Source organism: Ptychodera flava, chromosome 8 (genome assembly GCF_041260155.1).
Source record: "Ptychodera flava strain L36383 chromosome 8, AS_Pfla_20210202, whole genome shotgun sequence".
Taxonomy (NCBI): domain Eukaryota; kingdom Metazoa; phylum Hemichordata; class Enteropneusta; family Ptychoderidae; genus Ptychodera; species Ptychodera flava.
In genome coordinates, this window is record NC_091935.1 from 30,323,455 (window position 1) to 30,338,175 (window position 14,721).

General features: G+C 36.2%; 1 protein-coding gene across 1 annotated transcript in view; it reads left to right on the forward strand.

Annotated features, from left to right (window-relative positions):
• Positions 1-11,548, forward strand: part of LOC139139028 (histone deacetylase 3-like) — a 32,222-nt gene extending 20,674 nt beyond the window's left edge. The window contains exons 7-11 of the mRNA XM_070707725.1: positions 4,294-4,448; positions 4,818-4,876; positions 5,402-5,481; positions 5,778-5,938; positions 6,471-11,548. Coding sequence (XP_070563826.1) covers positions 4,294-4,448; positions 4,818-4,876; positions 5,402-5,481; positions 5,778-5,938; positions 6,471-6,546 — 531 coding nt within the window. The 3' untranslated portion in view covers positions 6,547-11,548. The remainder of the gene's footprint in view (positions 1-4,293; positions 4,449-4,817; positions 4,877-5,401; positions 5,482-5,777; positions 5,939-6,470) is intronic.
• The last annotated feature ends 3,173 nt before the right edge of the window (positions 11,549-14,721 follow it).

Genomic DNA, 14,721 nt, shown 5'->3' on the forward strand with positions numbered 1-14,721 from the left:
GATTAAATGAGGATTTTCGCAAAAATCCAATATGGCGGCCAGACCACGTGACCGATTAAAACGCCTTTCGCAAACTTGAAAGAGATCACACTTAAGATGCTACATGTCAAATTTTAGTTGAATCGGTGTGTTCGTTCTGGAGAAGAAGATTTTTGAAGATTAAATCACGATTTTTGCAAAATCCAATATGGCGGCCAAACCACGTGACCGATCAAAACGCCTTTCGCAAACTTGAAAGAGATCACACTTAAGATGTTACATGTGAAATTTCAGTCAAATCGGTGTTTTGGTTCTGGAGAAGAAGATTTTTAAAGAATAAATCACGATTTTTGCAAAATCCAATATGGCGGCCAAGGTCACGTGACCGCATGCGATTTTATTAGCAAATTCTAAAGACCTTAGGCCATGCTTGCTATACAAAAAATTTCAAATCGACTAGACCCCTGGGTCTTCTGGAGAAGCCATTTTTAGGTTTTTGGAAAATCCAATATGGCCGCCAGGTCACGTGACCAATCGAAATTTGTATACCCAGGTGCACGAGATCTCATAGGTACCTATTAGCCCTGCAAGTTTCAGAAGTTTGCGGTAAGCGGTGGTTGAGTTCTAGGTCGACAAAAAAAGAGCGGAAGGAGAAGAAGAAGAAGAAGAAGTAGAAGAAGAAAGTTGAACTCCTATAAAACCAATAGGGGCCCAGCCGGTCGGCTTGGGCCCCTAATTAAAGCTGCAAGCAGCGTTGGCGGGGCCCAAGCGGATAACATGGTTGAAAGATCTTGTACTAATGATATTATGTGCAAAATTCGATCTTGGAAAAGTATGATTTTGAACATCATCTCATAGTTACTGTACGTGTCAGTGGGAATTGCATGTTTTACGTAAAATCCAATATGGCGGCCAAATATGAAGGGTGTAGCACTTGTGGTTTGTGAATATTGACATATACTCATATTTAAGGGCAAAGGTCATCGAGGTCACGTGATATTTTGTCAAAAAAATTGTATTGCTAAGTTATCCCTATATACCAAAAATCAGACCTCTAGCTCTATTGGCTGGCTCAGAATTAGATATGCGCATAATTAATGAGGTACAGGATGTGAGGTCATAAGGTCTCCCATCATACCAAATATGAAGGGTGTAGCACTTGTGGTTACTGAGTTATGGACATATACGTATATTCAAGGTCAAAGGTCATGAAGGTCACGTGACATTTTGTCAAAAAATTGTATTGCTAAGTTATCCCTATATACCAAAAATCAGACCTTTAGCTCTATTGACTGGCTGAGAATTAGATATGCGCATAATTAATGAGGTACAGGATGTGGTGTCATAAGGTCTCCCATCATACTAAATATGAAGGGTGTAGCACTTGTGGTTACTGAGTTATGGACATATACTCATATTTAAGGTCAAAGGTCATCGAGGTCACATGACATTTTGTCAAAAAAATTGTATTGCTAAGTTATGCCTATATTCCAAAAACCAGACCTCTAGCTCTATTGGCTGGCTCAGAATTAGATATGCGCATAATTAATGAGGTACAGGATGTGGTGTCATAAGGTCTCCCATCATACCAAATATGAAGGGTGTAGCACTTGTGGTTACTGAGTTATGGACATATACGTATATTCAAGGTCAAAGGTCATCGAGGTCACGTGATATTTTGTCAAAAATATTGTATTGCTAAGTTATCCCTATATACCAAAAATCAGACCTCTAGCTCTATTGGCTGGCTCAGAATTAGATATGCGCATAATTAATGAGGTACAGGATGTGGTGTCATAAGGTCTCCCATCATACCAAATATGAAGGGTGTAGCACTTGTGGTTACTGTGTTATGGACATATACGTATATTCAAGGTCAAAGGTCATGAAGGTCACATGACATTTTGTCAAAAAATTGTATTGCTAAGTTATGCCTATATACCAAAAATCAGACCTCTAGCTCTATTAGCTGGCTCAGAATTAGATATGCGCATAATTAATGAGGTACAAGATGTAGTGTCATAAGGTCTCCTCCATATCCAAATATGAAGGCTGTAGCACTTGTGGTTACTTAGTTATGGACATATATGTATGTTTGAGGTCAAAGGTCATGGAAGTCATGTGACATTTTATTAAAAAAATTGTTTTCCGTGGTTATCCCTATATACCAAAAATCAGACCTCTGGCTCTATTGGATTGCCCAGAATTAGATATGACTCTTACATAGGCCAGAATAAGCCATTGATATAGCTTAGCTGCAGAAGTATAGGGGAGGTCAAAGGTCATTGAAAAATCAGAAAAATAATACTTTAAAATCTTCTTCTCAAAAACCGCCAGGTCAATTTCCTTGAAATTTCATATATAGCATCTAGGTAGTATTGCCTATAAAGTTTGCGAAAAGATTTTGGATCGGTCAAATTTTATGGAAATGGGACAGTAAAAAACATTTTCATTTCAAAATTGTAGCCAGGTCACATGACTAATTAAAATTCAAGGGTCAGGTGCACGAGTACTACCCATCACCTGTTACCCCTGCAAGTTTGAGAAGTTTTCGTTCAGCCGTTCGAGAGATCTAGGTGAGCAAAGAAACGGCAGAAGAAGAAGAAGAGGAAGTCAGTAGAACTTGAGCAATAACAATAGGGTCCCAGCCGGTCGGCTTGGGCCCCTAATTAAAGCTGCAAGCAGCGTTGGCGGGGCCCAAGCGGTGAACATGGTTGAAAAATCTTGCACTAATGATATTATGTGCAAAATTCGAGCTTGAAAAAGTAGGATTTTGAACATCATCTAATAGTTACTGTACGTTTCACTTGGAATTTAATATTTTACGGAAAATCCAATATGGCGGCCAAACCACGAGACCGATCAAACCTATTTCACAAACTTGAAACACATCACTTTAAAGATGGTATATGCAAAATTTCAGTCAATTCGATGTTTGTTCGGGAGAAGAAGATTTGTAAAGATTAAATCACGATTTTTGAAAAATCCAATATGGCGGCCAAACCACGTGACCGATCAAAAGGCCTTTCGCAAACTTGAAAGAGATCACACTAAAGATGTTACATGTCAAATTTCAATCGAATCTGTGTATTGGTTCTGGAGTAGAAGATTTTTAAAGATTAAATCATGATTTTTGCAAAATCCAATATGGCGGCCAAACCATGTGACCGATCAAAAAGCCTTTCGCAAACTTGAAAGAGATTACACTTAAGATGTTACATGTCAAATTTCAGTCGAATCGGTGTGGTTGGTTCTGGAGAAGAAGATTTTCAACAATTAAATCAGATTTTCAGCAAAATCCAATATGGCGGCCAGACCAAGTGACCGATCAAAACGCGTTTCGCAAACTTGAAAGAGATCACACTTAAGATGTTATATGTCAAATTTCAGTCGAATCGGTGTGTTGGTTCTGGAGAAGAAGATTTTTAAAGATTAAATCACGATTTTCGCAAAAATCCAATATGGCGGCCAGACCCACGTGACCGATTAAAACGCCTTTCGCAAACTTGAAAGAGATCACACTTAAGATGCTACATGTCAAATTTCAGTTGAATCTTGTGTTTGTTCTGGAGAAGAAGATTTTTGAAGATTAAATCACGATTTTTGCAAAATCCAATATGGCGGCCAAACCACGTGACCGATCAAAACGCCTTTCGCAAACTTGAAAGAGATCACACTTAAGATGTTACAAGTGAAATTTCAGTCAAATCGGTGTTTTGGTTCTGGAGAAGAAGATTTTTAAAGATTAAATAAAGATTTTCGCAAAATCCAATATGGCGGCCAAGGTCACGTGACCGCATGCGATTTCATTGGCAAATTCTTAAGACCTTAGGCCATGCTTGGTATACAAAAAATTTCAAATCGACTAGACCCCTGGGTCTTCTGGAAAAGCCATTTTTAGGTTTTTGGAAAATCCAATATGGCCGCCAGGTCACGTGACCAATCGAAATTTGTATACCCAGGTGCACGAGATCTCATAGGTACCTATTAGCCCTGCAAGTTTCAGAAGTTTGCGGTAAGTGGTGGTTGAGTTCTAGGTCGACAAAAAAAGAGCGGAAGAAGAAGAAGTAGAAGAAGAAAGTTGAACTCCTATAAAACAATAGGGGCCCAGCCGGTCGGCTTGGGCCCCTAATTATGTGTGAAAATCTGTCTTTCATATTTATTTGAATATTATCATCTGTATTATTTGTATACTTATTGTATTTTTTTTGTTTTTTTGGACACTTGTGTGTTCTCATCCCAAAGGGAGGATTTATCATGTAAGATTCCTTATTCTCCTGTACTATATCTATCTTTATGGTTGTATTTCTACAGTGTGGTGCAGACTCCCTAGGTTGTGATAGATTAGGCTGTTTCAATCTGAGTATCAAAGGTCATGGAGAGTGTGTCAAGTTTGTCAAAGAATTCAACATTCCACTGTTAGTGCTAGGAGGTGGTGGCTACACTGTCCGCAACGTGGCAAGATGTTGGTGAGTTTGTAAAAGAAAAGTAATATATGAAGAAATTTCTGTGTTTTCTTTGTGTTTGGATAAAGTACAACCAGATTTTATTGAAACTCAACATGAAATTTCAACTTTTTACATAAGTTGTAATTTCAAGAAGATGTCGTCAATAAATATACTGAATATACTGGGTACATGTTATGAGTAGAGAAACTAGAAATTTTAACAACTACTCAATATTTTTTAATTCTCATTGCATCACATTGACATAATATGTCACCAGATGGTATTGCAATTTCAATTTAAAAGAAACAGTGAATTGTGGAAAAAAGCCCACAAGGTAAAAAGTAGTGTACATAAACTAAAATAGCATATTTTCTGTGTTTTTTGTCACAGGACTTTTGAGACTGGTCTGCTCCTAGATCAATCCATTAGTAATGAACTGCCATATAATGGTAGGTATCCTATTATAATTTGTGGTAACCTCATCACACAAGTCAGTATATTGACATAGCGTACAGCCGTACTGATTACTGACACTACTTTAATACTCTAGGACAATCTCCAAAATAGTGCGGAGGTTCTGTTAACTCACAGTGATCAAGGACAAAAGTGACTTTGGTTTGTTGAAGTTAGTGCTCAAACAAATGCGTTGCAATTTAGGTTGAACCAAACAATTTGCCTGCATTCAGTTTGCAGAAAAAACAAAATTGTCTCGGAAAAGTAACAGGCTGTTTGTCTATTTCAAGTTTTTTTACCATGAATGCATTGTGTATGTTCTGTCTTGCAAGCCACACACTAGTCTAGGTTGTAACGCCATTGTTGAAATGTCACCAAATAATCAATATGACTTACAGAGTACAGGGACATGCCTTGGTATTGTAAAGTGCAATGCAGATAATCACATATTGCAATGTTGTGACAGTGTGTTTTGTTCCTGCTTTTCATAACACCATCTATTTGTTTTTTCATCCCATCAGAATACTTTGAGTATTTTTCACCTGACTTTACCCTTCACCCTGATGTCAGCACTAGGATAGAAAATCTTAATTCTAAACAGGTAATGTTCAATTTGTTTCAAAAACTTATTTTGCTGCTCCAAAACTCATTACAAACAGCGTAATTAGATTTTCATGACTTTTGTCACATTCAGTCATTAAATGTTACAATATACCAGTATACGGTATTTTAATTCAAAACATGATTCCAAAATTAGGACTCAGGTGGTACCATAATTAGGACTTAGATGTTTCACCTGTACATGTAAAGAAGAAGTGCCATTTTGATTGGTCTAAACCTTTTATAATAATTGATAGTAGTCCATTTTAAAGGAAGTTTTTTCAATTTTTTTTGTAGTACTTAGACCAGGTTAGGCAAACAGTCCATGAGAACCTTAAGGCTTTGAATCATGCTCCCAGTGTACAAATGCAAGATGTACCACCAGATCTACTCAGCCTTGAGAGAATCGATGAACCAGATCCAGATGTACGAGATCCCCAACAGGACCAAGATAACAGGTATGGCCATGCTTTAAACATGACATCTGCCCTCCCCTGATATCTACAACCCTCTAATTTCTGTGTTTTTCCTTGTATTTAACTTGTCTGTCAGAAAACTGTATGATTCAGTTTGTGCAGGAAACTCTGGTTGTACACAGGCAATATCGTTAAGTTTAGAAGGAAATGTTGAATCAACAAGAAATATTTCGCCTTCCATGTCATTGACATCCAACCAAAGCCTTCCTGTTCAATGCATTGTACAATTACCTTTGAAATTCATTCTCTTTAATACACTGTTTGGTATCTTGGATCACTGATCAGATTTTCCAATCAAAAATAACAGTGCATCCCTTTACTATGAATGATCAGCACAGAATTCACACAGTCAGGGGTCATTGAGGTCAAAGTTCATTGAACTATTTCACCTTTTGCACGAGCTCTATCCAAATGACTCTGTCAGACAGGGGCAGCTGTGTGCTACACAAATCATAAAACAGTGAAATTCCCACACAAATGTTAGAAATATCATGTGCGTATCCTTTTTTCACAGAGTGGAACCTGCGAATGAATTTTACGACGGGGACAAAGACCAAGACAAGGACAACGAAGGCGACTTGGATGTTTGACAGCAACTGACCCACTGAAGACCAATTCCACGGAACATATAAATCACAGAAAAATTTATCAGATAATCAGAAAATGCTCTGCATTTATGCATGACTACAAATGATAATACATGCATCAATTGTGCTCATCATTTGAAAGATGTATGATATCAATACAAAATTGGATGTATGTTCAACCCCTCCCAAGACAATGTTGATCACCCCTGTACTTGTAATGTACTACCCCAGTCACTTTTATGGAAATGGTGTGCTAGCTGCAGGGTGATACAGAATTCTTAATTTTCTGAAGGTATAATGACTTGGTCCAGCGGGGATTAAAGGCAAAAAAGTGAGAGAGTAATATATTTTGATGTCCTTTAAGACTCCCATTGAGGCTGAAAAAATATTTGAATACCCAAGGTAACATAATGAAAAAAAGTGTCATCAGCACCACTGATTTTGACCACAAAGTTGTATGTTTCTTTCTCTAAAATACTCGCGGATTTGTTTTTGTCCCGAAAGTTTAAAAAAAAAAGGATTTATTAAACCAAAAGCTGTCACATTCCAACATGGTTCTTTTGAAGATTTCTGTGTGTTTGTATATCAATGCAGTATTAAGACAGGCCGTTCCAGAAAGTAGCCTGATAAGTTTCAATTTTCTAGATAAATGAAAGCCAAGAAATGGCGTCAAGATGAAAATTCAAATGTTAAAATAAACAAAAGAAGTTTGTTCTTCATGGGCTTCAAGCATCGAATGTAAGTTGTACAGTGTAGTATAGAGAGAAAATACTTTTGACCATAAACATTTTCTGTCTGTGATCAAATAAAGCAAATTTTCTTGACATCACTCGCAATGGTGGTAGTTTGCTGTTGGTGCATTATTTGTGCATTTTGTATTTCTATTGCGACATCCGTAACATTTCTAGGCACTGTACTTTTTACTCAAATCCTCAATGATTATGGATTTTTACCATGTGAAAAAATTAACCAAAAAAAATGCATAGGTGTTGTGATTCTGGTAACTTTTTCGGCGGTTTGCAGAAATCAAATTTGTACCAATAGTTTGTAATATTTGAGCAAGAAAATGAAGTCACTGTCGCATGCATAAAGAGAACATTTTGTTGTAGTTTTTACCTCAGTGAAAACATGTAACTTTATTGTGCAGTTCAGAATTTTTTGAGCATAGAGTAATTTTGTTGAATATGAGGTTATGTAAAAAGATGATGCTCTTGGTCGTCCAAGTCGAAAGCCTCGGTAGCTGCATTTTTTAATACAGCTTTTTCACAAAATATGCAGATTTATTCTCACCTGATTGGAATCACTTTCAAGCAGCAGCAGACTGTATCATAAGTTGTACCCTGATGTCGTACCAGTACAGTTAACATTGGGTGTATCATATGCCATACCTAGATTGAAATATCTGTCACTTGAGAATGCTCCCACCAAAAGAGGGGGAGCGTAGAGAGCACCCTCAAGTGACGGATCTTCCAGTCTAATCCCATATCCTGGTGACATGCCTGTGCTGTAAACATTGGATATTTTTTACAAGGTCATTTCAAATTTTAGCTGCCATTTTTAGCTCCCATAGCCATATGTATATATGGCAATGGAAGCTATTCTTATAGGCTAGGAAAATGTCTGTATGTCTGTATGTCTGTATGTCTGTATGTCTGTATGTCTGTCCGTCAACATCAAAAACTCCAAAACCGCTGCACATTTCATCTTGATATTTGGTGTGTACATGGATGATGGGCTGTAGATGAGATTTTGTTCAAATGAAGTTGTCATTGCCAAAAATATGCAAATTAGTGCCAAAAAAGGCGTTTTTGGTAAAAAATCTCCTTCTTCATAACCGCTGGTCAGACAGCTTTGATATTTGGTATACAGGTCCCTAGGGATAACCCAACTTGGATTTGTTCAAATTGTGATGAAATATGCAAATCTGTATTTTTAAGGAATTTTTTGTCATTTTTGGTCAAAATTTATTTCATCAAAACCGCTTGTCTGACAGCTTTGATATTTGGTATACAGGTCCCTAGGGATAGCCCAACTTGGATTTGTTCAAATTGTGATGAAATAAGCAAATCTGTATTTTTAAGGAATTTTTTTGTCATTTTTGGTCAAAAATTTATTTCATCAAAACCGCTCGTCTGACAGCTTTGATATTTGGTATACAGGTTCCTACAGATAAACTAAATATGATATACAGAATATATGATGAAATCTGCAATTTTGTATTTTTGGTGCAATTTTTGCCATTTTTGGTCAAAAAATGTGTTTCTCAAAAACTACTTGTCCGATGCCTTTGATATTTGGTATACAGGTTCCTGGGGGTTCTCTTAGTGTGATATAGTGAAATTTGATGAAATCTTCAATTTTTGTATTTTTGGGTCATTTTTTGCCGTTTTTGGTCAAAATATTTGTTTCTCAAAAGTTACTCATGTGATAGCTTTGATATTTGGTATACATTTTTATACATAATTATGATGAAATCATCAATTTTGTATTTTTGCAGCTAATTTTGCCATTTTAGGTCAGGCCATCCTGAAATGAGCTATCAAAGATCTCAACCTTCTTCATCAATACATATGTCACAAAACGTTGCTCTCTTCATAACACAGCAGAGCTCTGTCGACCATTGGGTCGTTTGTTAGCTCCCGTAGCCATATGTATATATGTTTACAAGTTTACATTTTATTGAAAATCTCAATAGCCACTGAGCAGATTAGATGAAAAATTAGCATGTAAGTACTTTGGGCTGACCTGAAATGATTGTGCACATCTTGGGTCAGTATCTTGGACTTGCTATTTTTCATGAATTTTTTTGTAATTTTCTCCCATTTTTGGTCAAAAAATCTTCTTCTCTGAAACCACAAGTCCAGTTGATTTGAAACTTGGTATGGAAGTGCATAGGAGTGACCTTTCTCAAATCTGGGCAAATCGTGGTGAAATTTGCATATTTGCATTTTTTGGCTATTTTTTTCATTTTTGATCAAAAATTTTTTTTAACTCTGAAACCACACGTCCGATTGAGTTGAAACTTAGTGTAGAGGTTTTTACGGGTGACGTCAGTAAGATTTGATCAAATTCTGGTGAAATTTGTATAATTTTATTTTATTGGGGGAATTGTTTCTATTTGTGATAAAAAATCTTTTAGCTTGATTTAGCTTGTTTTGATAACTATATGGGAGCGACCAGTGACATTGTCACTGCCATTTTTAGTGTGAAAGCCATTTCCAAAATCACCTCAGTCATAAGTTGTGGTTGTTGCATATGTATTAGCTGGTATACCTTCTGTACAAAAGGTTGTCGGCAAATACTGAAGAATCAGCATATAAAACTACATGAATGTTACCGTCTCTGATCATATACAGATACATGGATATGTACACATCTACAGTTTAATGGTTATATTTCTTGGTTGGCATAAGTCCAAACACAGTTGATGTATAGGTGCCATAACAACTGAGTACCCTATGAATTTTTTGGAGTCGATCTCCATTTTAGAATAAAATCAACAAAAAATCGGCACTTAAAAACTTCCAGCTACTGAGGCTTGAGTATTTGACATCGCATTGCTTAGGGTTAACTTGTTTACCTGGAATGCCTGTAAACAGGTCCAGAGACACCATTGATGACAATTGGCTTGGACCAAACCACTGTGATGAGAGGGTTAAGCAAATCATGGAAATGCAGGGTTTAGAGGCAGTAAACTGATAGTTTTCACACTTTGCCTGATCCATTTTACCATCAGCATGCGAATGTTTAATCCTAGATTTCTGCCGGTTGTCAACTGGGTGTCATTGGCTAGATAGCAACACAAGACTAAACTCTCTGAACTTTGTGGGGCAGATCACATAATGTGTATATTTTAACATTTGTATTGTGAAATATACCGGTGTTGATTTCTTGCAATTGATGTGTAACTAGCTGCTTGTAAATTTCAAATGATATACACACTCATTGTAATCGGTGGCTGACTCTATTGTAGTTAGCATTTTAGCAACCTATGTCAAATTTGAGCTCCATTTTTTTGCTGTGAACTCCATGTTACATCATTTCTGTACTGTTTTCAACTTTAAAAAAGCTTTAATATAAGTTCTTTCTCAACTTTCGCATTGTATTCCTTATTCATCCCAAACTATCAGGATTCATGGTGTAATTTTGTAAAATGTGTAGTGTCCCCAATTTCCAATCAGTGTATAAAGTATTAAAAAAAATTCAAACATTTTGCTGACCGTTTATGGATAGGGAAGTGGTTTTATACAAGCATATCTAACACTCTTTTGAGGCAGGAAGTTGTTTTCATATATTTCTATGAGAAAATGTAAGTTATTACTGTTTGTCGTTTTAAGTTTTTTGGGTTCGTTCTAACATGCTGCAACATTAGACTAGTGAAGTTGAGGCATCTTGCACGTTTCGCACAATTCAATTTTTATTCCAGGTGTCAGGGGTCTCAGGAATTAAAAAAAGAAATTAATGCGTATACCCCTATTAAAAATTTGATTACGTACAAGACAATGTACGACAATGTCTATGTTGGTGTAAAAAATCAAGGATAACTAATTTTCTTAAATTCTGAAATCTACATAGTTGGTGCTAAAATGCTATCCAAATGACAATTCATTTCGGGAAGAAGAACAGAATTGCACTGAGTAAAGCGCCACCAAGTGTTGTTGAGGTATTTTATTGTGTATAGGAAGTGTAGACTTCGAATTAAGCAGATACAGTACAACAGAATATGAATTGCATTTTACTGTTTGTTACAGGCAATAGAGCAATACTCAGACCACAGCCAACTTTTGTAACTTTTCTTAGACCCAGCAGAAAAATATCAGTGTTTTTTGAATGATGTAAAAATTTGCCTACGGTTAGCAAGTCCACTAGAGTGGTGTTGTATGTGTGTTCCTTTCTCTGAAATTTGTCTGAAATTTCTTGTCAGAAGTACACAAATCTATAATTACTGTCTGTTTAAGGAGAAAACTTGAATAAAAATAATGTTGTAAGCAATTTTACCAAAAAATCAGTGTGTTATTCCAGGGATCCTTGTCAAGGAGGTATGGGATAAAATGTGTTGTGGATTGAGGGTCTGTAGATAGAATATTTGCTAGCAAGTGTATAAGGATTTGTGATTCCCTCGAAATCATATACATTAAAATGTATAACCAGGAAAATGTGCAAAAGAAAGTGATCAAAAACATGTCAGGTCTTTCAAACCCTTATCTCTGTGGACCACATGGCGGAATATCTCCTTGTTCTTTAATATCCATACAAAAAGTACACCATTTCCCATGAGACAATGGGCAGGATGCCATCTCACAACTTCATGTTAAGATTTTCCATAGAAATAAAAAGTTGCGATATCAGATTTTTGAAAGCTTGCTTGAAAGCTTTGAAAATTATCAAATCTAAGGGGTTGAATCCCCTATCCGAGAGATGCTAGAAATAATGAAGACTGTAATTGCCATGCCACAAGTCCTTAAAAGTTTAAAATAATCAGACACAAATTTGTTCATGCTCTAGATCACGTACACTTCACTTCAGTATACACCTATGCTCTTGTATATCAATGCAGATGTAGAGGTTCGTCACTCTAAATACTCCAATAATTCAATGCCAATGAAATGTATGGCAGCAGTAACAATGACAACATCATTACCAATCACAGAGACAGCAGTGACACAGTGACAGTTGAGACAGAAAATTAAAAGCAGATCTGCCCCACGTCTTGCTGTGAGAAGTACCATATGTAGAAGTCAATGTTCTGATTGCAAACTTGATGCTGGTTCCATAAACAAACAACTGGTGCTGCCCTAAATGCACATACTGGTCAGATTTCATTCACACGACACCAAGGCTTATACACAAGGTGCATCATAATAAATAAACATATACAATACCAAGTATCTCGATAACAAATTTGACTTGCACATCATCCATTTCTAACAAACAAAATATAATTCAAAATTCATGTAATAGACCAAAACGATAAGCCAAGCCTGGGCTAGGGCTTAAGGAAATTAGCATGATATTGTGTTTATAAAGAGACTTGTCTACATTGAAGCAAGTCATTTTTGGACTGCTAGGTCCTTCCATACACAATCAGTGAAAGATCATAGATTTTAACATAGATTCATAACATTTTTTTCTTAAAGAAAGGACCACATCATGTGAACATCAAATCAAGAAAATCTGAGTGTCTGTATCAACATTTCTTTACTATTTTTTTAAATTTTATTTGTCTTCGGGCCACCAGCCAATATGACAATTACACAGTGAAGTATTACAGAATGGAACGCAGAAGCAAAGGAAGAAAAAACAGACAAACGAGCAAGTCACTCTCAATTTTTCATATAAAAATCTCTAAAGCATGGCTTCATGAACAAATTTGCCTCAACATTTATGTGTGATTTCAGTCTCATTAGTGCAAAAAATTTATCATCAGAAGGAAAATCACTGTTATCAAGTGGTAACGGACATCTTTAGCTCTGATACAAATGGACATACACATATAACATGAAATTCGTCCTCAGCGCATTCTGAACATATTTCATAATTTCTATCTTCAATATCAATGCCGATGTAACTGCCTGGACTTGTAAACCAAGACATGAACATCTCATTCTGACCAAGGCATGTCTATATTTTGGCTCTGTAATTTCAAGCAGGTATTTTTCTGGTTCATATCAACATTTCTTCTTGTATGAAAGCCTTTAGGGGACATACTTGTAGAACAAAAATTAAAAAATACTGTACATCCTCTACGGGCTTTCATACTTCTAATACCACAGCTTGATGTTACAGCATAGTGTATTAAAACCAAGTCAGCCATTGTCCAAAATATTTCACATTTTCACTACAACTGACACCACATGCAGCCTGATTACCTTTTTTATCACAACTGGAAGTTGTGATATAGAGATGGTTTCAACCGGTGTTTGATATATGTCGTCCATTTCCGTAAACGACAAAAAGTCAAAAACTGCTGAACAGACTGCATTGATATTTGATACCGATACTAGGCTGGTTCCAAGGTTCCAATTCCGAAAAATGGAGCCAAACGGAGCGGCGCGTTAGATAGTTTTAGGAAATTTGTAACCCCCCTTTTTAACTAATTGATTTTAGGGGTATTTCATATATGTAGTTTTGGAATGTACACCAATCCTGCATTGTCGACTGTTTTATGAGTTGTGGAACAGAAATGAGGTTTTGATGAATGTTAGAAATATGCAGGATGACTGATTCGAAGTATAAGAGATGTCTATGCTCTTTTTGGCATCAAAAGCATTAAAAAAATCATATTTCATAGTTTAGATTCTCACTTTTGAGATGACCCTAGGCATTTGTTAAGTAAACATCCTTGAGTCAATATACAGACTTTGACATTCCAGAGATTAAGTATCCACAACCTCACATGTTACAGTCTTTCACTACAATGGTATGGCCCAAACCCATTGTTATCAATGGAGAGTGTGGACCCGTCTACAGGAAATTGGGGTGAACAGGTTAGACAATGACGTTACAAGTTGTAGGGTACATATAGTTATCAAGGTAGCACCAGCATAGAGTCCTGAGCATCTGTCCATGTGTTCTCACAGCAAATTACAGGGAAAAAAATTATTTGAGAAGTTTCTCTCCTTTAATAGAAGTATATTACAATTTAAAGCTGTCATGGATGGATTGCTCTCAAATGATCTGAAACACAGTTATTGCCCATTAGCAACAAATCTACAGCAAGATTTATGTAAAGTTCATGAACTTACACAAGGTATTAGACAAAAGATGACCATGACTTTGCTACTTTTCAACATTTATTTCAATCAGATTTCCCCAGCTTAGTGTATAATTTTGTAATCTTAATTACTGTCAACTTAACTTTACTAACTTATTCTAACCTCATTATTCTTACACTAGTGTTATACCTTATAACCACAAAATTTCAAGAGATGCATATATGATTGTCACTTAACAAACAATTTACAAATATGTCTTCTGCTATTTCTCCATATACATATACATGTCTCTTTTCTCATAAAAATGAGCTTAAAATCGCAATGTGAAAAATAGTCTTTCAGCTATATGTTGCTCATTGACTTCGTGGTCTGTCTAATTCACAGTGAGTGTGGTTGTTGATAAAAGCCGATAATACTAGGCGGTCATTATGTCCAAGCGCCATTGCGGTATTTTTTAAATAAT